Source organism: Oenanthe melanoleuca, chromosome 24 (genome assembly GCF_029582105.1).
Source record: "Oenanthe melanoleuca isolate GR-GAL-2019-014 chromosome 24, OMel1.0, whole genome shotgun sequence".
NCBI classification, from domain to species: domain Eukaryota; kingdom Metazoa; phylum Chordata; class Aves; order Passeriformes; family Muscicapidae; genus Oenanthe; species Oenanthe melanoleuca.
This window is the reverse complement of record NC_079357.1, coordinates 7,213,210-7,239,093: the sequence shown is the minus strand read 5'-3', so window position 1 is coordinate 7,239,093 and position 25,884 is coordinate 7,213,210. Positions and strand designations below refer to the sequence as shown.

The 25,884-nt window shown below is 45.1% G+C and overlaps 1 protein-coding gene across 5 annotated transcripts in view; it reads left to right on the top strand.

The window, feature by feature from the left end:
- Positions 1-42: 42 nt before the first annotated feature.
- NCAPD3 (non-SMC condensin II complex subunit D3) overlaps positions 43-25,884 on the top strand; it is a 32,413-nt gene continuing 6,571 nt past the window's right edge. For 3 of the 5 annotated variants that reach the window (XR_008842128.1, XR_008842127.1, XM_056509717.1), the window contains exons 1-25: positions 43-135; positions 1,626-1,780; positions 2,534-2,696; positions 3,925-4,100; positions 4,209-4,382; positions 4,840-4,901; positions 5,085-5,172; positions 6,925-7,058; positions 7,701-7,773; positions 8,045-8,167; positions 8,318-8,573; positions 9,093-9,155; positions 9,333-9,407; positions 12,249-12,322; positions 13,213-13,347; positions 14,437-14,657; positions 16,073-16,264; positions 17,239-17,336; positions 17,429-17,544; positions 18,876-18,992; positions 19,572-19,686; positions 19,777-19,884; positions 22,242-22,480; positions 24,201-24,280; positions 25,534-25,671. Coding sequence is in view for 1 of the 5 variants with exons in the window: in XM_056509717.1 (XP_056365692.1) it covers positions 75-135; positions 1,626-1,780; positions 2,534-2,696; positions 3,925-4,100; positions 4,209-4,382; positions 4,840-4,901; positions 5,085-5,172; positions 6,925-7,058; positions 7,701-7,773; positions 8,045-8,167; positions 8,318-8,573; positions 9,093-9,155; positions 9,333-9,407; positions 12,249-12,322; positions 13,213-13,347; positions 14,437-14,657; positions 16,073-16,264; positions 17,239-17,336; positions 17,429-17,544; positions 18,876-18,992; positions 19,572-19,686; positions 19,777-19,884; positions 22,242-22,480; positions 24,201-24,280; positions 25,534-25,671 (3,236 nt within the window). In the remaining 4 variants the exon portion in view is untranslated. Of the gene's footprint in view, positions 136-1,625; positions 1,781-2,533; positions 2,697-3,924; positions 4,101-4,208; positions 4,383-4,839; positions 4,902-5,084; positions 5,173-6,924; positions 7,059-7,700; positions 7,774-8,044; positions 8,168-8,317; positions 8,574-9,092; positions 9,177-9,332; positions 9,408-12,248; positions 12,323-13,212; positions 13,348-14,436; positions 14,658-16,072; positions 16,265-17,238; positions 17,337-17,428; positions 17,545-18,875; positions 18,993-19,571; positions 19,687-19,776; positions 19,885-22,241; positions 22,481-24,200; positions 24,281-25,533; positions 25,672-25,884 lie in introns of all 5 variants that reach the window. The other 2 variants (XR_008842125.1, XR_008842126.1) reach the window with 2 other exon arrangements.

Genomic DNA, 25,884 nt, shown 5'->3' with positions numbered 1-25,884 from the left:
CTTCCGGCACGGCCGCGATTGGCCCGGCCCGGCCCGACCCGGCCATTGGCGCGTTCGAAGCGGGCGGCGGCGGGATGGCCGCGAAGCGGCTGCGGGGCGCGCTCGGCGAGTGGCGGCTGCCAGATGCGAATGCAGGTGCGAGCCAGGGTCGGGATTGGTGTCAGGGTCGGGACTGGGATTAGGATGGGGCCGGGACAGATCTCCCGGTCCTGGTCTCTGTTCTGGTCTCGGTTTTCGTCCCCCTCCCGGTCTCGGTTCCGGTCCTGGTCCAGGTCTCTGTCCCAGTGTCTCTGTCTTTCAGTGTCTCTCCCTTTCTCTCTCTCTCTGTCCCAGTATCAGTTTCTATCCCGGTATCGGTTTCCGTCCCGCTCACGGTCTCTGTTCCGGTCCCGCTCTCTGTCATAGTCTCTGTCCCGGTGTCTATGTCCCGGTGTCTCTCTCTTTCAGCGTCTCTCCCGTTCTCTCTCTCTCTCTGACCCGGTATCAGTTTCCGTCCCGGTATCGGTTCCGATCCTGGTCCCGGCCTCTGTTCCGCTCGCGGTCTCAGTCTCTCTCCCGTATGCGGAAACGAAGCACCCACCTCTGGACAGCAAATCAATGTGATGATGCAGAAGCCGATTTGTTGTTTACTTTATCCCCTGTACATTCTCAGACTCCTGTCCACACCGTCACTCAATTCTCCGTTGGTGTCTCTATGCTGTCCATATGCCCTGCACAAGCCTCGTAGGTGCCATGGTTGGTCTCTGCCAGAGCTTCACGGCTTATCCTTATCTTGGGTCTTCTAATCTCAGTATTCTGTTTTTCAGCCTCTCCTCTCCCAGTTTAGCACAATTCATGTTTCAGTAGCCTTGAAGAGCTCCAACGAGTTAGGCTGCAAAAAAACACCTAAAAATGGCTCATGCGGTGCACTTGTTATAAACATTGATCTAAACAGCGGAATATATAGAAAAACAGCAAAATACGCAGAAAAACAGCTAAATGTAGTTTGGCTGTGCATTTGATACTGACAGTGCCCTTGGTGTGCCCATGTCCCCCTGGATTTGGGTATCCCATGTTCCATATTTGGGGTGAAACGGGTGTTTTGAAGGAATCTTACCTCTGGTGCTTATAAACTGTAAAAATATTAACTTTATTTTCTTCTGTCTTCACTCACAGTCAGGATTAAAAATACGTGTATTTTCTCATGTTTGGACGTAGTTGTTTATTAAATCTTACCTAAATTGCAGAGAGTTCTGCAGCACTTCTAGCTACCAGCTAAAAGTGAGCAAAAAGGAGATGAACCTAGAGAGTTACAAGGTCTTTTAAAGCTAAACAGTCTAATAAAGAACTAACACCTATATTATTTATACTTTTGACCTAATAACCAAACTCCTGTGACCTGTAATATACCTATTACTATATTCTAAAACCTTCCAAAACCTTCACTATGTGAAATCCCACATTTCTATTCCAACTATACACCCGTGATTTTAACTCTATCACTCAAATTTGGAAGCCTTCCCCAAGGCCTGAGGTCAAAAGCAGTGTTCTCCTGGGGGCCAGTGTCAGAAAGCACAGAAAGCTCAAAACTCCCAGGATTCTGGGATCCAGCAATAAACACTTTTTTTTGTTTGTTTTTCTCTCAGTGTGGGTGGATGCAGTGTGGGATCTGGATTTCACAGACACTGAGCCTCTGGATCCCCGGATAGCAGAGGAGATCACAACCAATGGGCTGAGCACCTTTACCTGCCTGTACCAAGCTCTGGAGCCCTTTGCTGCTGGGGACCAGGAGAACACAGAGGTGACATTACCTAAACACAGACGCAACCACTCTCACTTTCTCTTTATCACATCTGCCTTGCCTTGAAATCAGCAAAATATTCAAACAATTCTTGCTCTATGTGCTGGAATGCTTCAGAAGGAAGTTATTCCTGAATTTTAATAATATAACTTAGCATAATATTAAGTATATATAGAGTAATGTATTGTAATTATTAAAATACTTTTTAAAGCATAGAATACATAGGGAATTGGTCATAGTGGTGTTGCCTGGGAAGGCTGAGCTGGAACAGAGAGTATACAGAGCAAAAGGAATATAATAGGTATTTATTGAAAGGATTCATCTTGGGCAGTGCAAGAGCCCAGCCAGGGCTACACCCAAATCAAATCCAAGATGGATCCTGGTCATTAATTTTTACACTTTTATAAGTTTTGGTTCATCTACGTCTTGGGGTCAATTATCCAACCACAGCCCCAGGCTATGAAGTCTCAGCCCCCTGGCTCACCCCCTTTCCCTCACTGTTGTTTCTGATTTTTGGATACTGTGTGTCCTTGATTCTCTAGCTGGGAAGGGATTGTTTTGTCCAACTACTCTGTGAAGAGACCTTACTAACATCTAATATTAAATTTCAGAGTTACACACTAAACAGCAGAGATTCGGAAAAATATAAAAGCTAAAACCCAAGGTATCAGTGACGTGTTAAAATCTGAACACTGGCTAGTTTTGGACATCCATGTTATTATGGGATTCCTCACGCTTCTTCTTTTTCCTCAGAATGTCTGGACCTTGTTTGCTGAGGAGAGCCTGTCCCACCAGGCCCTCGTGGCTGTGCTGCATCACTTTGTGCACGTGGGCCAGCAGAAGAGAGCGAGTGCACAGCAGAGGGTGTTTGCTCTGCACTCAGCTGGGCTGTACCTGCTGCTGCTGGAGATCCCAGGTGAGCTCAGGGTGTGCCTCTGCATGGCTGGGGACAGCACAGGGCAGGCAGGATGGGGTTTGCAGCAATTTCAGGTGGAACAAATGTTGGCTTCATGTCCCTGAAATCCTCAGGGATTGAGTGGTGTGAGTGCTGAGCAGTGTCATGGGCTGGTGGCAGCCTGGCCTCCTGTCACAGAGGGGTTTGGTGGCCTCAGTGCAGGTCTATGTCCTGTGACAAGGTGACAGAGGAATGTGCACAGAGCTGGAACCACCCAGCTCCCTCTGCTCTGACAGGCAAGGCAGGAGCTTATTGCTATTCCTGCTCTGTAACCAGGGAGCATTTCACTGTGCAGCACACTTGGATGGGTTTGTTTGTGAAAACAAAAATATCAGTCTAAAATAACCAGCAGCTGAGTGTTTCCAGCAGGTTAGTTCACAGCAGGGTCCCTTTGCATTCCAGCACACCCTGAGGTGCTGATCTCCATGGTGCAGCTGGAAGGGGTCAGTCAGCTGGTGATCCTGCTGGAATGTGTCACTGCTGATGGTGCATCTGCCTGGTGCAGAACTGTTCAAGCAGTTCTTTATTCTTCTCTTCAACTTTCTTAGGCTCTGGGACACCTGTGGAGACCCCACCTTAGGGTCACAAACTGATCTGGGTTGGGAGGGATCTTAAGGCTCATCTCATTCCATGGGCAGGGACATTTTCTACTAGACTGTTGCCTGGAAAGGCTGAGCTGGAACAGAGAGTACACAGAGCAAAAGGAATATAATAGGTACTTATTGAAAGGATGCACCTTAGGCAGTGCAAGAGCCCAGCCAGGGCTACACCCATATCAAATCTAAGATGGATCCTGGTTACCAGTTTTTACACTTTTATAAGTTTTGGTTCATCTACACATTGGGATCAGTTATCCAATCACAGCCCCAGGCTATGTAGTCTCAGCCCCTGGCTTGCCCCCTTTCCCTCGTTGTTGTTTCTAATTTTTGGGTACCAGTTGTCCTTGATTCTCTATCTAGGAAGGAATTGTTTTGTCACTACCCTGTGAAGAGACCTACTAATACCTAACATGAAGTTTCAGAGTTGCACACTAAGCAGCAGAGATTCTGAAAAATATAGAAGCTAAAACCTAAGGCATCAGATCAGGTTGCTCCAGCCTGGCCTTGAACACTTCCAGGGTTGGGACATGATGGTTTGATGTTCTCTGTATTTTGTCTGGAAGAGGACTAATGTTGTTTTTTCTGGACAGGCAGCATAGCCAACCAGCTGTTCCACCAAGTGATGTTTGATAAGTGTCTTTACGCCATGACAAAATGCATGCCTCGAGAGCTGAAGAAAAGGAAGAAGGCACAGGCTCAAAGCTCTCAGCCCAGTGCCAGAAGGACTAGAAAAAAAGGGAAACCGTGCAGGAATGACAACTTCAGTGTAAGATGTTTGTGCAACCTCTTCAGATACAAATCCCTGTAAATAAACAAATTAATGTTAATAAGCAAATTAATGTTGGCAAGCCATTTCTCTTTTCTGCCAATATAGATGGAAGAGATGTTGGAAGAGGAGGAGGAAGAGGATGGTGAGGATGTTTACCTCTCCAAAGAAGATCTTCTCCAAGTCCGTGACGCCATTTTCCTTCTTTTGAAGAACTTGCTCAGACTTCTGCCCAAATTCTCTCTAAAAGAAAAGCCGCAGTGCATGCAGAACTGCCTGCAGGTAAGAAAAAGCCAGCATGAGGAACCTTATGTCCCTAACACAAACCTTTTGGGGATGCAGCATTCCACTGGGAGGAGTGGCCAAATTAGTGGAGATGTGGGAGCAGGATGCCTGCTCTGTGTCTGCCTCTCATGCTGAGCACTTGTAAGTGTTTTGTTCAATGAATCAGAAGGGTTTGGGTTGGAAGGGACCTTAAATCTCATCTTGCTCAGCTCCCTGCCATGGGCAAGGACACCTCCCACTATCCCAGGTTGCTCCAAGCCCTGTCCAACCTGGCCTTGGGCACTTTCAGGAGCAGCCACCACTTGTTCCTGGGGGAGCTTCTGGGCTTTGCTTTTGTTCTACCTCAAAGGAGGTGTTTGACAGTTAAACCCAACGGTATGACTCCAGACATCCCAGAGCCCTGCACACTCTCCCCTCAGGGCACTGAGCTCAGCTTGGCTCTCTTCCCTTGCAGGTCTTTGTTGAGATGACCAGCTTTGAGCCAGTGCTCCACGAGATCAAGTTTTCAGCAGCAATGTGAGCAAATAATTCTTAAAAATTCTTATAAAGAATTCTTATAAAGATAATTGGAATAGGTTCCATGTGGTGACAGCAAACAACATCTTGTGATTATTGAATGTTTCACAGTCAGTGAGCTCCTTTAATAGCCATAGTTACTCTGATGAGAGGTGAAGACATCTCTTTGCCTTTTCTTCTTAGGGATATCAACAAAGCTAAGTACATTCCTGAGCTGGCGTATTATGGACTTTACTTACTGTGTTCCCCTCTCCATGGCACAGAAGATAAGGTAGGAATTAAACAGCATCTTTAACATCCTCACAGCAGCAGGGCAAAGGAGTGACTGCTTCTTCCCTTCTGCATGTCATTTTTGCTTGTATGGTTTTTACTTTTCAGTTTCCCTCTCTCCTGGGTCAGAGCAAAGATGGTTTTTTTCCACTCCAGTCCTTATTCCCTTTTGTTGCAATTATGTTGAGACAGACTGGACGGGTAATGATAGAAATTTTTTAGAAAACTTTTCATGCCTTCTTTCAGTGAACTTCTTTCTGACTCCTTTCCTCATAGGCAGCTCCACACAGCTCTGACTCCTTCTCTCCTCTTCACGACTGGCTAAACCCAAACCTGTCCCTTTCCCAACCACCTTACCCTGTCTGTTCATCACACAGCATCTTCTTATCTTGTCTGTCCCTTACCTGCCCATAGCACAGCCAGCAGGCTCCAGCTACAGCAGCTTCTCTGTCTCCAGCTCTGACTGCATCCCAAACTGCAGCAGACTCAGTTCCAAACTCAAACTGCAGTTTGTGTCTAGCTAGCCCACTCTTTTATAAGACCCATCCTCATTGGGCAGACAAGGCTGTTTCCACTCCTCTTTAATCAGTACAGCTGTAATTCCTTGGGAAAGATTCCCTCCTGCACTTCCTTACAAACTATCTTTCCACAGCCTTTGGCATCTTTGCTGCTGCACTTGTGTGCAGTGAATCCCATGCTCTGCTGGCTCTTATGGCAAATGAATTGAAAACAAAGGAGAGCTGCAGTGGCATTGGGTCTCTGAATCTCAAAGAAGAGAATTCCAGGTGACTGCCTTTGCCTGGAATGTTGGGATTCCCTGCTAGATGGAGCTGCAGCACCGCCTGGCAGTGCATGAGGGGTTGGGCTGTGCAGTGCTCTGTGCACTCAGTGAGGCTGAGCAGGGCTGGTTCTTGTTCTGAGAAAGCTCTGTGATCATGGAGCAGCCAGTTCTGCCAGAAACTTTGCATCTTTATTTGTTTAAATTGGCCAGCAGAGCAGGGCATCTCCCACTTACCTGAGTGCTGCTGAGTGCTGGGTGTGCCCGATCTGTGTCTGTGAGTCTGTGTGACCCCTGGGCTGGTTCTGAACCTGCAGGCTGGGAATCAGCAGCTGTCTGGTGAGGAAAGCCTGGAGCACACACTAACCTGGTTATTCCTGAGTGCCAGCCCAGCTCCAGCAGCCCTAGGCCTGTGTGTTTCTGCCTCCTTGGTTTCTCAGTGCAGCATGAGCTTTTGGAGCTGGTGACATTTGTGCTGACAGCAAGGTATAGTCACCTTTCCCAGACTCGCCTCACCTTCCCTGCCTCTCCTGCTTGCTCAGGGAATGTCAGGATCATGAGGCAAGCCATGGTCCCAAAAATGTGGTAAGGAAGCAACTCCAAAAGTTCAAGTGCCCATGATGGTACAAAACACACATTTAGCTTAAAACATCTCCTGTGCAAAACCCAGTGAATTTCCTCAAATTCCAAATGTTTCTGGCAAAAAAAAAAAAGTCCACAGGGGACTTTGCCCTCTTTGGAGGGCAGCTGTTAATGCTTTCAGAAAACCCTTCTGAGACCTTGTTGAGCTTGCATGAGACCATCACAGCCAGGAAAGATGATGTGTGCATTTAGAATGTGCTCTTGGAATTTCTCTGCTTCAAGTCATCCTTTAACATGTGCTGTTGTTTGCTTCTAAGCTTGAATAAGAATTATTTCATGACCTTGGAGTGCCTGTCCATGGGAAGGAGCCTGCCAATAACCTGTTCTTTGCAGACCCTTCGAGGCATGTTCCAGCTGCTCCTGGGTGTGGTTCTGATGGTGCAGAGCAGAGGGGGCTCCAGGCGTGAGGCCCTTCCCATCACAGCAGCTGTGACCAGCGCCAGGGACCAGGCTGTGAAATTCATCAGGTACCTTCAGAGCTCTTGCCATGGCTGCTTCTTCCTTCTGGCATGCCTTTGCTTTGCTGTTGAGGTGATAAAGGGATGAGACAAACTGGCACTGGCTTTGAAGTTGTTTGTGCAAATGAGGCTTAATTAAAATGTCTGGAATGGGAATTTACTGAGCTTGCTGGCAGAGGGGGAAGAAGGTGCCACAGCACCCATTTTCTGTATTTTGCTTTGTGTCAGTTTCTCAGGTCTTGTGAATTGTGAAGGAAATGAAAGATTAACATGGAGCTCATTCCTCCATAATTCTTTGCTCTCTCCTGCTTAATGATATGTTTTGCCTATGTTTACTCCTCCTGTTGGAAATGTAGCTTGTGCAGTGATCCTCAGACAACATATAAAAGTAGATTGAGAACAAAGAAAATTTTCATGTTACCCTTCTAGTTGTATGAAAAGTATGGGAAGAAATTCTTTTGTGCCTGCAAAGCCAGGTTAATGTGGAAAGTAAGGACGGTTCTCTGAGAATATCCTGCTGCACTCATGATTCCAGAGTCATGGCCACTTTTCCTGACTTTTCAAATGCATTCCAAAAGGAATGCCCTTGATTTTTCCTCTGTTATAAACCAGCTTTTTTGAAATGTGCTTTTCTCTCCCTCTCCTGTACAGTTCTCTGGTAGATGAGCTGAAGGAAGCTATTTACCCTGTCCTGCGAATATTGCTTCAACATATCTGTGCCAAGGTATGCCAAGCTCTGCTGCTTCTGGAGCTGGAGAACTCCTGTGGATACACTGGAATATCATTGATAGTTTGGGAAATCTGTTTTCACAATCTTTTGTAAGAAATGAAAACATGTGATGACTGAGGAAGCTGTGATGATTCTCCCAGCTATTGTTGGATGTGAAGATATCAGCTCATTAAATAAAAAAATACTTCTCTTAAGGCCTGAATTGCTTTTCTGGCATGCAGAGCAGAGTGGAGTATCACAGGGTGCCCTTGCCCTTGTCTTTCAGGTCCCAGACAAGGCTGAGTATCGCAGCTCTGCTGCCCAGGCCCTGGTGACCCTGCTGGACAAATTCCATTGTGCAGAGTTCGCTGACTTCATCGCTTGGCTTTATAAATTCTCCCTCAACCTAGTAAGTGCATCTCCTTGATGTTCTGGAGATGAGGGGCTCAATCTCAGCACTGAATAACTGTGTCACCGCTGGTACCCAGCGGCAAGAAAACTGAGCATATCCTGCTGTTCACTTCCATTAACAGAGCACCTCATGTGCTTTTTCTTCCAGCAAGTTTCCTACAGAGTGTTTGCTCTTGATGTAGCCTTGGCTTTGTTGGAGCTGCCAGAGAGGAGCCCAGACACCTCCTTGTCCCAGGATCGTCAGAAGTTCCTAAAACACAAGTTTTTAGTGCAGGTCATGGTGTTTGGCCGCTGCTCAGACATTGCCCCCGTGGTCAGGAGCAAAGCTCTCAGCAGCTTTGTCCATTGTCTGGAAATGAAAGCTGCTGCTATCTCGGAGAGCATTCAGCACTTACTACAGAGCTGTGAGTATTGTGAGCACATGAGGTAATGGAAATAATTCTTGAACTTTCAAGGGAATAATTGCTGGGAGGTAGGAGTTGTCAGGAACTTAAAAACTGGCACACAGATTCCTTACGTAGTGAGCATAATGAGCAGTAATTCATGAGCCTTGCTGCTTATGAAGCCTTATATTTAGAAGGGATTTATTCTTGTGCATCAGTTCTAAAGAGATTCCTCTGCGAGGTCCCTTTGAAGGATGTTTACAGACAGTCAAAATTGCTCATTGGGAAAAAAAAAAAGCAGTTCATTCTTGCCTGACAGCTGATTAAATCTTGAGTTGCCTTTTGCTTCTGCTAAGTTGTTCTGTTCGTGACTGGCATTCCGAGCTCCCTCAGGTGTGCTGAAGGCCAGATGGCACAATTCAGAGCCTGCACACAGCACCCCACGGTTAGATTGCTTGCCTGAAAAAAATTGGGAATGACAGAATATCTAGAATTAAAATACTTTGTTTAATTTTCTTTTTCATTTCTCTTTTTTGGCAGCCTCTGTCCGCACAGTGTCAGAAGCAAACACAAACACTGCAAGCACGACAGTCAGTGCAGAAGGTACAGAGTCATTCTTTTCCAGTAAGTCTCAGGCTTTTCTTGGCATGCCATTTCCTTAAAACACACATATCTGTTCAACCTAGGGCATGCATGAGGCTCTCTGTTTAGCACTGAAGCAAGTTCTTGCTGGGTGAATATATTCCTTTCTTATTCTTCAGCTTTTATCTTCTCTTTCAGCTGTGTCCAACCAACCACTGAAGACCTTCCAAACTGTTGAGCTGACAGACAGCAGTGATACTGCTGGGCCTGATGGTATGTCAGAATTAAAGCAGCCTTTTCAGATAACCATTCAAAGCCTTAATTCAAATCAGACTTTCTGAGGTGTATTCATTGTCCATTTCTCAAAGGAAGTGGAGAAAGCTGTTACAAAACACTTAGGGGTGATGAAGGGGGTGGAATTGCCAGCCATAAAGAAATACTATTTCCACTCAAGTCTGAAAAATGCATTTAATCCTGAAATGCTGATGTCTGTTTATACTAATGTGGTGGCAACACTTGTTGAAAAGCAGGTAATTTATTCTTCCCAAAAAAGGATGGTAATTGATGTGGGATTATAACACTTGTAGCTCCATGAATTTCAGGGTAATTAAATCTCTTGCTCCAGTGCCCAAAGAGCTGATATATTTTGCTGTGTAAAGCACAGCACCTTTGAGTAACACAGTTCTGTAAGCAAGGATCTGCTTCTCTGCAGCATCAGGTTGAAAGCTGAAAACAGTGTCACATGGAATGTCCTGATGCAGCATGGCAAGCTGCTTCTAATTTGTTGATAGCATGAAATCACCATGCAAGATGGCTTTTGTGGCCGAGATGTTTCTTGTTTAAGCCTCACCCTTTCTTTTCCTCTTGTGTGGAAAAGCTTTTCCTTGTAACCTTTCCTGGCCCCTGCAGGATGTGCACTCTCAGTTCTTACTGTTCACCTCCCCTGACCTGCTGACAGCCCAATTCTCTGCTTTCTTCACATCCTGCAGTGGTGCCTTTGTTCCCCTGCTCCTCACAGGGGATCTCCCTCCCTATCTCCAGAAGCCAGGCTCCAATCTCCCCCCATTGAAAGCTCCCTTTTTCAAACACACTCTGCTGATAAATTTCCTTAATCTGCTCCCTCAGATAGAAAAGTCCTCCAGGCCACTCGAGGTATTGTGCATTCCTTGTTTAGTTGCAGGCTCCTCGTGCCAGAGGATGCCTGGGTTTGTCTCTGATACCCAGCTGAGCACACACTTGGCAAAACAAATTAAGAAAAGGCTGGAATGAAGAAATTCTGTCAGGAGCTCCAGAGGATGATGGAATACAGGGCTCTCCAAGGCAGTCAAGGTGCATTAGCAAATCTGTCTGGCACATACCTATGTTTGGCTTATGTTTGTGCTAATTTTGCACTCTGAAGACAAAAAAGCTTTTTTTCTTTCTTTTTTTATTTTAGAAAAGAAATAAATCTCAGCCAGGGATAGTCAGAACATGCTCAGCACTCAAGGGCAGAGATAAGAGGGGTGGGGATAACCTGCAAGGTGAGGTGTGCACTGCAGAATTCTCTCTGCCTACCAGCATCATACATTTCCTTCCCTTGGGACTTCTCAGCCCTTTGGAACTTGGGATTTTTGGTTGTTTCACTGTTTGTTCCCACCCCCCACTTTTCTATATCAGAAAAATCAATGTCAAAGTGTGATATTTGGTCACCTTCACAAGATTGGGCTATTTTAGTGGCAAAATCTTGCAGTGGAAAGGTTCTGTGCTCTTCCTGTGCAGCTGCTCTTGGGAGGAGGATGGGACTGCCCATTAAGAAAGTCCAGATCAAAGTCCCTTTGCTTCCTTTTGGTAAAAATGTATTTTTAAGCTAGTTTTGCTTAGTTCCCTGTGACTAATCCTATTTTTTAATGGCAACAGGATGGATGTCCATGTGAATCTCTAAGTAACAGATCTCCAAATTTGGCATATCTTTGGGAAATCTGACTTAATGCTGGGAGAAATCTAACAAACAGCAATAAATAGAAACCTTAAAAGCCATGGTAAAATGTTTGAGGTTCTTATGGCCAGTTAATAGCCCAGTGATTCAAAATGTGAAAATAATTGTGTATTCAGTTGTGTGTCATTTAATAACTTATGCCTTGAAGATGTATTTTTTTCCTGCCAACAGAAATAAGTATGAATATGGCTGTGCAGAGTAAAATTTGAGCCCTAACTTGACATCCAGGGAAGAGAGATGTGGTTTGGTTTCTTTGTAGGCTCTGAGGTGTTCTTTGCAGCTGCCATTCTGCAGCCTCAAGGAATTAACAAATGGAGTAGTTTCCCCTCTGTAACACACAGCAGTTCATACATTAATGCTTGATGCTGTGTGCAGCTCTGAGGAAAAGCTCCCAAGAGCTTGTGGGTGTTCTGAGCTCTGCAGAAGCTCCCCTGGCTCTGGCTTGGCTCCATTTGTCTGAGCTCTGCCCTGGTAGCTCTTCCCACAGGTACCAGGGTTACCTGAGCCACAGGTTTTTATTCAGCTGTGCCTGACTTGTCTGATGAGCTCTCAGATCTCAAGGGAACCTGCCTGACATCTTTTTTGTAGACAAAGAGGTCTGAAATTACAGATTCACTGTTTTTCTTTTTTTTTTTTTTTTTTTTTTTTTTTTTTTTTTTTTTTTTTTTTTCCCCAGTGTGTCTCAAGTAATTTGTTCCATCATTGTCTTTTGTGATATATTAATATGTGTTTTCAAATGAAAGAAGTGGGGAAAACCTTTGGGTTTGTTTTTCCTTCTGGCTCACACCTTGTTCTGGATTGTTCTGGGTGATTTTATTTGTGCTTTGTTCAGTCCTTCAGAAAGTTTTGGGGAGCCATTTGAGTTTGTTTTTGCACTGAGTTTGTGCTGCTTTAGTATGGGGAGGGTGCCCAGAGCAGCTGTGGCTGCCCCTGGATCCCTGGCAGTGCCCAAGGCCAGTTTGGATGGAGCTGTGAGCACCCTGGGACAGTGGAAGGTGTCCCTGCCATGGCTGGGCTGGCACTGGATGGGCTTTAAGGTCCCTTCCATCCAAACCATGCTGGGATTGTGTGGTTCCAGCTGGTGCTGTGGATAATTCCTTCTTGTGGGGGTAATTCCTTTTTATCCTCATTTTGGATAGGAGAAGTAGTCATGGCCATGCTGAGAGTGAGAGCTGGAGATGAGAAAACCAGCGTGAGGAAATCTGCTCTGCAGGTAGGGTGGGGTTTGCATCCTTCCCTGCTCTCTGTAATTACCCAAAATTGTTAAATAATTAATTAGGCCACAGCTTTGCTGCAAACTCTGTCACTTTGCCCACTTGTAGCTTCCTGCTCACCCCGCAGAGTGCCTTGAAGGCATTAAAGATCTTGTTTACTAGCTCCTGATAAGTAAATAATGCAGGCATAATGATGGAAATTTCTCTAGTGCCCTTGCTGGCTTTCTGTTATTCTGTCATTTGCAAGGAGAGGCTCTTGTCAAATGTCAATAGGCATTTCAATTAAGAGACTTCCTCATAAACTGAAGCATATTAGCTGCTTAGTTTGTTTTGACCTTGTTAGCAAAGGGATTAGGTTATATCCAGCCTCTTTTTGAGCTCTGTGTTGCTTTCCTTGCTGCTCATTTCTTTAATGAAGTCATTAGGTTTTAAAGAGAGATGCTTCAATGGAAACTTCCTTGTTCAAAAAAGGGGTGTCTGCTGCTGACTGCCTTCCTCTGTTAGTCCTGTTCATCCCAGCTCTTCCCCCTCAATTCACATACTGATTTGAGCTTCCCAGTTAGGGCTTTGCAATTCATGTTTTAATGCTTTCTGATTAAGAATAAAAATAAATCCCTCTTCCTTATTGCCAAGTAAAAGCTCATACAGGAGGCACATTACTTTCAAGGGGAAATTGTGCCATTCTCCCTCTCCAGCTGCAGTCCCAGAGCAGGAATGGCTGGGATGATGTTTTCTGTTTTATTTTACATCTCTGGCTGTCCCCAGCGCTCGTGAACCGTTCATGTGCCGCTTTGCTCTGCCTGACATTGGCAGGGGGTAAATTTGTATTTTTTGCTTTGCCACCCTGGCATGGATTCCTTACAGAGCTGTGCTGCTATTTGCCTGGCAGGTGTTTGAGAGCATCCTGAGGCAGGGGCTGGTGCCATGCACGGAGGAGGACGTGGGCGTGCTGCGGGACCGCTGCCGCGACCCTGCCGTGTCGGTGCAGAAGCAGGCGCTGCTCTCCATCACCGAGCTGCTCCTGGTGAGGCTGTGCCCTGCAGGGGCTCCCTGGGACAGGCTAGACAAGAATAACAGAAAAAAGTGGGGATTTATTTAAAGTTTTCAAACAGATCCACCTTGGGCAGTCAAAGCCTCCCAGAGGCTGCACCCAACATGGACAGTGCTCATGAGTTTTTCACACTTTGATAAGTTTGGCCTATTTACATATCAAGGGTTAATCCTCCAATTACATCTTCAGGTATTGAATTCATTTACCCCCAGTTTCCTCCCCCCACAAGTCACTTTTGTTTGTACTTTTTGGGTCCTTGAGTTACAGCCCAGAAGAATTGTTTTGTCTGAACAGAAGGGGAGAAGAACAGCTGACACTCTATATGGAGTTTAGAGTTCTACACTAAAGCAGTACAGGATTTGAGAAATACAAAAGCTGAAATCCTCAAGGGGAACAGGAATTCTGCCCCACCATAGAGAGGGGAGAGCAGGAGGGACCTCACCAGTTATTCACTCTGGCATTTGCATTTTGTGACTCTGCTCTAATTCTTTTCAGTACCTTTTGACTCGGAAGTCATGACTCACTCTGATACCTACTTGTGATTTATGCAGAGTGCTTCCAACTGTTGGGAGCACTGATTTTTCTGGCTGTTGATTTATGTGTCATGAAGAAAATGTTTATGTTGCTGGTCTTCTCAAGTTAAAAAAAACCCTGAATCACTTTCATATGTAATGTGTGGATGATAGCAATGCTATATTTTTCTTTCTTTCCTATTTATTCACAAAGGGTTTGTAGCTCAGGCTTGGAGCACAGGGTTTATATTAAGCAAAGCTCTTTTTTTTTAGTGCTAAATCATCTGCTGTACAGTCTTATTGCAAACCTGTTATAATTCTTTATAGAGTCTCAAAACAAAGTGTTCAGTACTTTAGCGGAAACACCAGGTATTTATCATAGAGATGATTAAAGACCTTGTGATGCTGAGTTTCCCTGTCCCACCTGCTGCCACACTGCTGGGCTTGATTAAAATTCAAGTTTCAAAGTTCTTGAATGAACCTGAGGCCTTTGCTGGTCGTACCCATGCATTTGAGATCCCCTAATGATTTCAAAATGTGTTTCTCTCAGTCTCAGCAGAGCAATGTCCTGGTGCAGAAGGCCTGGTTGAACGGAGTGGTGCCTGTGGTGATGGATGCAGAAAGCTCTGTCCAAGAAAAGGCCTTGGATTGCCTTGATCAGCTCTTGCTGCAACATATAAAATGTTACAATAAATCCAGGAGTGAGGATGGGAGACAGAAGCTGGCATGGGATCTGCTCTCCCTGTTGTCTTCAGAGTGCCAGGAGCTGAGGTAAGTGCCTTTTTCCCTTCCCTGCCCATGTTAACATTCAGGAATAAAACCCAGAGCCTTTTTTTTTTCCCTTTTAATCTCATTAGAATACACAACTTTTCCTTTACAGAAGGAAATTACCCATTGACTGGAGGACTAAGATAAGAGTCTGAGTCTGTGTTGTCATTCCTGTGTGGCCACAGACTGTGAGGTACCACAGCTCACACACACACTGCTAAAATGCACCTGCTGTCTGCTGTGTAAGGACAAGAAACCAAATTTTTCTTTAGAGCTGCTGAAATTCCCTGCTTGAAACCGTCAGTATATTTGTGGGGATGGAAATTACCACATGGAGGTGCTTGTGTTGCCCTGCCAGCTCCCAGGACAGGGCTGTTGAGCACAGACAAGAAGAGTTCAGCTTTGCTTCGTGTCAGGTGTTTTACCTGCTGCTCCTGTTACCTGTGCTCTCTCCCTGGACTGAAATGTTCATTGTTACAGTGCTGGGTGCACTGTTAGCATATGAATATTTAAGTCAAATGGAGGTGTTCCTGTGACAGAAGTGAGAGAGGATATATAAAGCAAGAACATCACCTTGTATTAATTCTTATGTACAATATGTTACTTGTCTTGTGACAAATCGAATTATCCTGCCTGCCACAGAACGCCGTGGGAAGGAGAGGGAGAAGTGGGATGACACACATCATGACAAGGACACAACATTGATTAAAGACAGCTGTATGTTTATTAGTCAACAGGGCATAATGGCTCAGAAATAGCACATGAGGCACTGGTGGTGCTGCCGTGCCAGGGTGGGGAGCTGTCACTGTTCTAATTCAGGCAATTTTGGAACAGAGTTTGCACATTCCTGGCACCTTCTTCCTCCTGACCCTGCAGGACCCTGCAGCTTGAGAAATCTCACAGCTCTACTAACGTGGAGTAGATAATTAGGGTGGTGCAGAGAGATGAGCAGGCTGTGATGCCTGTGATGCCTAACATGACTTTGCTGTCCCTTTATCCCTGGGAGACCCCAAGGCCAGGCTGGATGGGGCTCTGAGAACCCTGGTCTAGTGGAAGGTATCCTCACCCATAGCAGGGGGTAGAATGAGATGATTTTCAAGGTCCCTTCCAATTTAGACCATTCTATCACTCTGGGTATTAAATAACTGCTGGAAAGTCTTGGTTACAAATTGCTGAAATTGAAATTTACTGATGTGTCATGGGACCAGTTGGACCTTCTGTCTTAGTGCCCCAGTTCACAATATCCATGTAGGGATGCCAGGTCTGTAGAGAAAATGTGTGGAAATGTGGAAATTTTCAGTGTGAATTGTGGGAATGCCAGGCAATAGCAGCTTTGTTGTGTTGCCTAGTGAATGTTGGGTTTTCCTGGATTTTACTGTTTTGTTTATTCCTCCCTAACTTTCCTTTCCTCTCCACAGCCGTTACCTGAGTAAAGCCTTCCTTATGTTGTCCAAGCAGAACAAATTCACCTCCACTTTTATCAGAAATGTCATGTCTCATGTGGAGACAGAGCATTCCAGTGCAGCTTGGATGCTGCTTGCCAAGGTAGCTCGTTCTTCCCCCAAGTTGGATTATTCCAAGATCATTGAATCCTGGGACACTGTCAACAGGTGAGTGTGTGCTTTGAACTCCACTCTGCCCTTAAGGGAGCACTTAGTACCCTTCCACAGATTGCCTTTTAGCTGCTTTAATCCTAGTTTTTTTCTTCAAACTGTGAGTTCTGCAGCTGGAAATCCAGCAAAGACCTCGAGATCTGTGCAGTAACCAACTCTCTCCTCAAGCACTCTGTGATTTCATTGGCTTTGACAGGTCTGCCTTAATAATGCATGTCCCAGAGGAGAGGATTGCTCAGCTGTGATTTGGGGGAGTGTCCTGGTTTGAAGGACAGGTGTCTGCTAATAAAGGCAGAAGCTTCTCTTTGAAATGGAGAATGTAAGCCCCCTTCCTCCAAATTATTATAATTTTGAAATTAAGGGGCTCTCAGGCAAAGATATGGGAATTAAGAATAACAATTCTTTACTAGGAAAATTAAAATATCAATTCAGTATTACAAAGAACAATCCCAAAACTCTGCCAGAGTCAGAATCCAAGCTGACACCTGTCAGTCAGGGTGTTGGCAGCAGTCCCATTCAATGGTGGCTGCATCCTCCTGCAGTGGCAGATGTGGTTCAGTTGGTGCAGTGCTCCTGTAGAAGGTGCAGTTTTCCTCTGAAGGTCCAGGGATGATGTGGAAAGGTCTGGTTTTCCTCTGGAATCCAGTGGAAGGAAGGTACCTTGGTGTCCAAAATCTCAGTTTTTATCTGGGTAGGAAAGGCTTGGCTCCTCCCCCTGGGGGGAGCATCTCCCAGTGGGATGATGGAATTTTATCAGTCATGCACTGGAACTCAAGTGCCATTAACAGGAGATATCTCCTGGAGGGAGGATGGGCTGTGGAAAAGATAAGGATGATTGCCCCTGCTGGTTTAAAGATGGCCCATTAGCAGATAATATGTGCCATGGAGATAAGGGTCACTGTGATATATAATACGTATCCTGTATTGCAGCCCAAGACAGGGAGTGCCTCAGTTCACTGTTGGTTTTCCAGGCAGCAGGACATGAGCAGTGGCACCGTGGGACACATCCTGTGTGTCATCGGGCATGTGGCAAAGCACCTCCCCAAGAGCACCTGTGAGAGGCTGAAGGGTGAGTGGCCCTGGCCATCTGCAGAGGTTTTGTGCCTCCATCGACACTCAGAGATTCAAACATGCTGGTTTTGTGTGTGATGTCATCTCCAGAGAACATCAGGAGCTGGCTGAAGGAGTTCCAATGTCCCCTGGATGTGATCAGTCCTGCTGTGGAGGCTCTGCAGAGGCTCTGCCAGGCCTCTGTAGCTGCACCAAAGAACACACAGGTGGGACCCCTTGTAAAATACACCTTTCCAAATAGCCTGTTCCCCACTTAGGAGGTGTCTGCTGCTGTCTCCAGGCTGTGGGACGATGAGTTCTAAAAAAGGGGCTCTGACTCCAGCAGCTCGAGCGTGCTCAGCTCTTGAGCTGGAGAACATCCTGTGGCTAAGCCTGGACTTGTAGAAAATCTTCTGTCTTTAAATGTATTCACCTCTGAAATACCTTGCATGTGCCTTCTGTCCAAGTTTACAGAATTCCTAGAGGAAATTTCCTATGCTTGGTCCAGTTTGAAGCCACAGATTTATGCTGTAATCTCTTCCTGTTCTTCATCAGAGCTGCTGGAAATAACACAGATTTCCTAGACCTCTTTCTGGAGACCAAACAGGGAGTTAATAACATGCTCATAACTTTTTTCTGCCTCCATTTGTTTTATGCCATGACTGTTCTGCTCCCATAGTGGAAATTTAGGCCATATTTTGTTGGTAAAATAAAGATCTCAGCCTGGACACAATTGCAAAGAAGCTAAAACTGATGCAAGTCTCTGTCCCTAATGATTTCTCTTTGTGTCTGTTTTATATTTATCTTTCAGTATAGATGATAGCTATTTTATAATAAGCATCCCAATCAAGTTTAGTAAATAATGGGCAAAACTGAACCCTCTGTGCCTACAAGCCAGGGTGGGGTGATGGTTTCTGGGTTTTTAAACTGAAAAATTCAGAAAATTCTCCTCTGTAGGTACATCCACCACAGGGTGTTGGCTTAAAATGAAATCCAGATGTTCCTGCAGTTAGTCACTTCATCAAATCTAACAGCTATCATTTATATATGTGTTTGATTATTAAAATTACTACTTTTAGATGGTGGAAAACAAGAAATGATGCTTTATATTCAGCAGAGTGTAGAAGATAATCAGTTTTTCCTGTGTTTCCCCTCCACTCTTTGGAATTCACATCATGTTGTCTTTGTTAATGGAGCTGCTTTTTTCAAGCAACATCTAAAAATTCCCACAGGCACCTCCAATGTGTTGGGTGCACATGAAACAGTCGCCTAAATCCTTTTTGTTTAAGTCTGTGTGATTTCTATAATGAAGTAAACTTGGGCTTGTGGATCATTAAAAGCCAAATTTTCCAAGGTGTTTTGACACTTGCACACATCCTTTGATGTGCAGGGAGAATTTTAAAGCTCTAAGGCACTGTCAGATTGATTTTAATGGGATCCACATTATTAAAAGCACATAAAGACTTTGATATTAGGGATTCATGTGTGGACAGATATTACAGCTACCTTTTGTTTAATTAATCAAGTGTTGAATTAATTTTGTTTAATTATGGAACAGGAGCTCCTCAACCAGCAAAACCAGGTGTTTGGAGTTTTGGTATCCACCTGTGAGAGCTACATCTCCAGCATAGTCCTCAAAGAGCATGGAGCAGAGCAGCTGCAGGAAGATCTCTTGGTGAGTTTGGGGATTATTATTTTAAAAAATCCCCTTCAAGGATTATTTAAAGGGTGTACTTGGAGCTGGTGTTCCTCAAAATCCGTGCCAAGGACTGAGGGAACAGCAGTGTGCATGGTCTGTGTGTGGGATGAACTCCGGTATTTAAGGGAGCCTATGGAGACAAAAGCATTCCCAGCTGAAGAATGAACACCTTAAATGCTACAGGAGCCCACAGGAGTTTTACACACCAGCAGTTGCTTTAAGGATATGGCACCACATGTATTTTTAATATATAACGTGGTTTTTTTTCCTTGCTTTTCCACTCAAATTCTCAGAGGAGCTGTTTGGGAGAAAGGTCTGTAAAGGCATGGAATGCTTTGAGGAGTATTTCAGTCTCATTAGATGTGGGGGGTGTTGGAGCATATTAAACACACCCACCCAGGATTTCTGTTCCAAAGCCTCCCCTTCTGTTCTCCAGCCACTTCTTGAAAGGACTGAAGGAATTTTGAGTTGTTTTTGGAGAAGAACTGACTCCTGCTGGCTTAATTTGCAGCTCAGCCACTGCCTTTTGACTGCAGTGCTGCTTTCTCTCTGCAGGTTAGACACCTCTTCCTTCTGGGTGAGGCTGCCCAGATGTGCCCAGGCATGGTGGATGAAAACATCTTCCTTCTGGTTCAGTCCATCCTGGCCTCTTCTGGCAGCAAGGACCAACGTGAGCCACTCTCCTCCTGCCTTTAGCTTTGCATCAACAGGCACCACTGTGTGCCAGGCCATGTTTCCATCCCTGATTGTTCTTTTTCAGCCTCTGCTTCTACAGATAGTGAGGAAATCCCTGGTTTCCAGCTGCTGTCCCAGTTCAGAGCCCCAGCCATGCCCACCGTGGTCAGGGCTCACGCTCTTATCACTTTAGGTAAGTGCCTCCCTGCCCCAAAAATGGGCCTTTGTGTATCTCAGGCTTTCTGGTGAAGTTCTGCCCAGAATCCTGGAGGAAAGGAGGCTCAGGGGGACCCTGTCACTCTGCAGCTCCCTGACAGGAGGGAGGAACCAGGTAACAAGGGACTGGACAAGAGGAAACAGCCTCCAGCTGTGCCAGGAGAGGTCAGGTTGGACATGGGGAAGAATTTCTCCATGGAAAGGGTTGTTAAACAGAGGCAGGGACTGCTCAGGGAGCCTTGGAGTCCCCAGCCCTGGATGTAGCACACAGAGCTCTGAGCTGGGTGACAAAGTAGGGATCACAGGTTAGACTCAATGATCGCAGAGGTCTTTTCCAACCTAAATAATTCCATGTAAAGCTCTGGCAGTTGTGACAGAGAGCCCCAGTGGGCTCTGGCATTAGCCCAGCTCAGAGCTTTTAGCAATGCAGATATCCATGGAAACCATGAAAAAAGTTGGGCAAACCATCAGAACCCTGCCAGCTCTGCTTCTCCAGGTGGCTAATGCATTAATAGTGATCAGTAATTAGCATTGTCCCCCAGAGCTGTGCTGTCCTTGTACTCAGAGCTGAAGGATCATCTCACTTGCAGTAAGATGCTCCAGAGAGAGTGAAGAAAACTTGCTGCTTTTGATGTAGCTTAGAGCAGAATGACTGCACTCAAATACTTGTTCTCCTCAGTGTGAGTGAAATGCTGCTTTCAGAGAAGCCTGGCTAGCTGCATTCCCATGATTCTGAGAAATACCAAGTGAAAGTTCTGGGTTTTAATACTTCCATGGTTAGGAACAAGTTTCTTTTGCAGATAGGCAGCATTATTCTTCCCTTAATTGCTTTGGAAAGTTTAATACTTTCGTGCAGAGCTTGGGAACAGGGAGAAATGATGTTAGAACTATTGCAGGCTATTTTATTTTAGGTTGGTTCAGTGATGCTCTCAGAGGTGGGTGTCTCCCTGCTATGCCTGTGACAGCTGGGGCTGTTCTTTTTAGCTGCTTTGAATAATACCCTGTACACAGAAATAGTTTGCTGTGAAGGAGGGAATTTGGCATAGAGACCCACTCTATAGGTCTAAGGGGAGTTTGGAAGAACTTGAAGTACCATCTCCCTGAGAGATCGTGCAGATTGCTCATCAAGTTCCAGCATGAGTTTCTTGTTTATTCCCTTGTTTACTTCCTGATTCCTTCCCTGGCTCATTTTGGAGGCAGTGAGCTGGGCTGGGCTGGTTGGGAAGGAGAGTTTACTCCCAGCTCTGCTACTCTGGTGATGCCTTGGAGTGGCCACCTGGAACAGAGACCAGAGTTAAGATAATAAAGTGGGGATTTATTAAAGGCCTTTAACAGATCCACCTTGAGTAGTCAAAAGCCTTGTAGAGGCTACACCAAACATGGACAGTGTCATGAGTTTTTCAGATAGATACAAGTTTGGTCTATTTACATATTAAGGAGTGATATCAGGGGTTAATTTTTCAATTACATCTTCAGGTAATGAGTTCCCCCAGTTTGCTCCCCCACAATCCACTTTTTTGTACTTTTCAAGGCCTGAGGCTGTGGTGTATCCTTGGATATCAGGCCTAGAGGGATTGTTTTGTCTGACCAAGATAAGCAGAGTTAACTTAATATGGATCTTAGAGTTTAACAACTCTTTATATGGAGCTTGGAGTTTACCTATAGTTTATATGTGGATCTTAGAGTTTACCTACACTTTATATAGGAAGCTTAGAGATTACCTATACTTTATATATGCATCTTAGAGTTTAAACTTCACTTTATATGGAGCTAAGAGTTTAACAACACTTTATATGGATCTTAGAGTTTAACTAACTACACTTTGTATGGATCTTAAGGGTTTACCTACACTTTATATATGAAGCTTAGAGTTTAACAAGACTTTATATGGATCTTAGAGTTTACCTACACTTTATATATGGAGCTTAGAGTTTAACTAACTACACTTTGTATGGATCTTAAGGGTTTACCTACACTTTATATGGATCTCAGAGTTTTAACTTCACTTTTTATGGAGCTTAGAGATTACTTACAGTTTATATATGGATCTTAGAGCTTACCAACACTTTATATGGAGCTTAGAGTTTACCTACACTTTACATATGGAGCTTAGTTTAACAACACCTTATATGGAGCTTAGAGTTTAACTAACTACACTTTATATGGAGCTTAGAGTTTAACTAACTACACTTTATATGGATCTTAGAGTTTTAACTTCACTTTTTATGGAGCTTAGAGTTTAACCTCACTTTATAAGGAGCTTCAAGCTATGCACTAGCACAGTGCAGGGTTTGAAAGCCATGAAAGCTGAATGTCGGGGCGCTGTCTCCCCAGGGAAGCTGTGCCTGCAGCACGAGGAGCTGGCCAGGAGCTGCATTGCGGCGGTGGTGCGGGAGATGGAGGAGTCCCCGGCCATGCCCCTGCGCAACAACGCGGTGATCGTGCTGCGCGACCTGTGCGTGCGCTACACCTCGCTGGGGGAGCCCTACGTGCCAAACATGTCCCTGTGCCTGCGGGACCCCCACCCCTTCATCCGCAGGCAGACTCTGGTCATGCTCACCAACCTCCTGCAGGTGATGTGCCAAATCTGTCCCTGTTTGAAAGGACAGGCGTGCTAGGGAAAGCTCTGCTTTTCCTTGAAATGAAGAAAAGTAAATCTCTCCTCCTGAATTAGTATAGTTTGGAAATGAAGGGGTTTGAAAGCAAAACCAGTGAGAGGTTCCAAGTCAGAAATACAGTTTAATAAGAAAAAAGAGAAAAATAAAATACATGCAGTAGTACAAAAGAAAAAAAAGCATTGACAGAGTCAGAATACAAACTGACACCACTAGTTAGGGTGGTGGTAGCAGTCCAGATGAAGGGGTCCTGCTGAAGCAGTGATTCTGTAGAAAGATCTGGTAGCTCTTGTCCTCTGGAAACCAGTGGGTAAGGGCTGACTTGGTGTTCCAAATTTCATTTTTTTAATCTAGATAGGAAATGTTTGGTTTCTCCCCCTGGGTGGAGCATCTCCCAATGGGATGATGTAATTTTATCAGTCATGCAGTGGGATTCCAGGGCCCATTAACAGCAGAAATCTCCTGGAGGGAGAATGAGTGTGGAAAAGATAAAAAATGTTGCCCACCTGGTTTTAACAGTTGGCCCATTAACAGAGGATATCTCCCAAAGGGATAAGGGTCACTGCCCCGCCTGGTTTTAACAGATGGTGATAGAATATCATTTTTGGGCACATCTTTACATTGTAACCTAGGACAGGGGCTCTCAGGCAAACACGGGGATAGGAATAACATTTCTTTACTAATATATTTAACAAGGCAAAACAGAATGAAATTGATAGCAAACAGAACAGGAACAGTGACAGTTAATTTGGTTGTGGGCACTTTCCCCTGTGGTGCAGTTACCATCACTGCTGGCAGTGAGGTCTGGTTCCTGGTGGGCAGGGGCAGATGTGATGATCCCATGTGGCTGCAGGAGTGCTGGGGGTGATGGTGGCTGTGTCCCAGATGGGAAGGGTGGGGGAGAGACTCTGCTCACAAATCCTTGGAGTGTCGGTCCTGGTGCTCCAACAGGATGCTTGGAGATGGCAAACTGAAGCAGGAGAGAATCCTAGCAGGGGTGATGGGTCCAGCAACAGAAGAGGCAGCTCCCAGTTGGGATGACTGGGTGAGGTTTTCCAGAGCCTTCCTCCTCCCAGAGCCGTGCCTGGTGGCTCAGAGCGTAATTAATGCTAAGTGAAGGGTGTTTAAACCTGTGTTTAGTTACTGCCTTTTCTGCAGGGACATCAACAGCAGCTCTGTTTGATAATGAGGCTGTTTTTAGTCAATGGTTGCCCCTTTTCTCATCTTGGTTTCTTTGAACTCCCTCCAGTTTCACTCCTTTATCAATGCCTGTAACAAGCACCACAACACCTTTTTTTTTCTCCTGCTGCCTCTGCTGATTGTTCTGAAGGTGTGAATGTTGAGAGGCTCTAAATGTTTACCCTCCCAATGTTCACATGAGGGCAGGTTTGGAGTGCATTTGGCTCTGAAAACAGCATTGAAGAATACGTCTGCCATGGGGCAGAAGAGCAGATTTTTCACTTTTCTACTTTATTCTTCATACCTGGGGTAAACCTTGATGTGCTGCTGTGGCATTTATGCTGCTTAGAGCATCCCTCAAAATATTTAGGATGGTTTTGGGGTTTATTTTATGTGCCTCTGGCTGAAGTTTTACAGCTTGTTCATTTACCTGACTGCAGTTTGGAGGTTCACACTAAGTTTTACTGGTTCAAGTTGTTAATTTCTGCTGATTTCACAGGAGGAGTATGTGAAATGGAAGGGCTGTCTCTTCTTTCGGTTTGTCAGCGTCTTGGTGGATCCAGACCCAGATATTGCCAGGTAAAAATCTCAGCTGAGAAATGATGAAGGAGTTAAAGGTCAGAGATGTCTCAAAACCTGTCAGTCTTGGCTCCTTCACATTATGTAGAGAAATTCCAGTGATAAAGCAGATTATCCCCCTAACCTCTGTACTTCCTTTAGGGTCTGCAGTGGTGGCAAGGAGGTGATGAACCTCTCTCCAGGTCATTTGAAAGTCCCAAAGTGTGTCCTTGGCTGTCCTCAAAACGTGCAGTTCTGCTCTATTTAGGACTCAGTTATCAAAAAAAAGGACGTTTTGAGACAGACCCTTATGAAATCTTCCTCGTGGTTTTCTGACTTGTCAGAAACTCGTGGTTTTTTGAAGCTTTTTCTCTAGTGCTGGGTTTGTTTTTGGATTAGGATTAAATGTTTTGTTGGAGTTTTCCTTTTTCTTATATTGCATGCCTTGCCTTTTCAGCCTGCTGCCACATCTTGTAATTAAGAGGAATGACCTGTCAAATGATGTATCAGAGGAATTACACACTCATTTTAAGTGCATGTTCGTGAAGTTTTTGGAGGTTTCAAGGTCTCCAGTTGCTGTATTGTGTGAGAAATGAGTGGGGCAGGTTTCTCTCAGGTTGGGAGGTCATGTAAAAATTTAGGATACAAAGGAGGATTGGACACTTGCTGCTTGTTTCTGCCTGGAACAGTCAGTCTGAGATGGATATTTCCAGAACCATCAACCTTTTGTCAATTACCATTCACATTTCCTTTTCTCTTCAGTGTGTTTTTAATATCTAAAAATGTCTTTCCAGTAGATGGTGACATTGCAGCATCATGTTCTTCCTGTTTCTTTGGAAGCCTTTTCCTTTGCATCTGCATTTAGAGATTGCATCCAGACAAAAGCACATTCTTCAATCCTGGGGTTGCCTTGCAGCTCTTGCAGGACCTTTGGTGATTAATTTGTTGCTGAGTGCTGTGTCTCAGCCACAGTGGAGCTCAGGTTATTTAAATAATTAAAATGCTGTGCCTGGATTCAAGTTCAGATTCATTTCTGACTCATTTTGCTCTAATGGCCATAAAAATAAGTAGTGCTCTGGAGCTGGAAATGTCTGTCCTCCTGAGAAAAGGATGGAAAAGGGTGGAAGTCAGTGAGCTAGGCAAAAAAATTAAATGTGGTATTGAGGGAGACTTGGCATAGGGAAACCATCCTGCTGCCTTGAGAGCCCTACAAGCTTCAGGGGTGGCTTTTGGAGATTATGCAGTGATAATTTCTTTCTTCTCCTCCTCCCCAGGTTTGCAGAGTACTGTGTGGTGCATGTCTTGCTGAAGAGGAACCCTACCATGTTCTCCCAGCACTTCATCGAGTGCATCTTCCATTTCAACAGCTACGAGAATCATCAGAAGTACAACAGGTTCCCCCAGAGCCTGCGGTCAGTTGAGCACATTCCTGTCTAATTTTTGCTAAATTATGGGCTGTCTGGCCATGCACCTCTCAGTGACAGCACAGCATTTGTGTCACTTGATAATTATCCATGCAGCAGAGTGAAAAGAGGCAGGGGAAGCAGTGCTGAGTTGTGTCCTGCCTTCCCTGTGACACTGCTGTGTGTAATTTGCAGGACTGTGTGCTGCCCTAACAGGTTTAT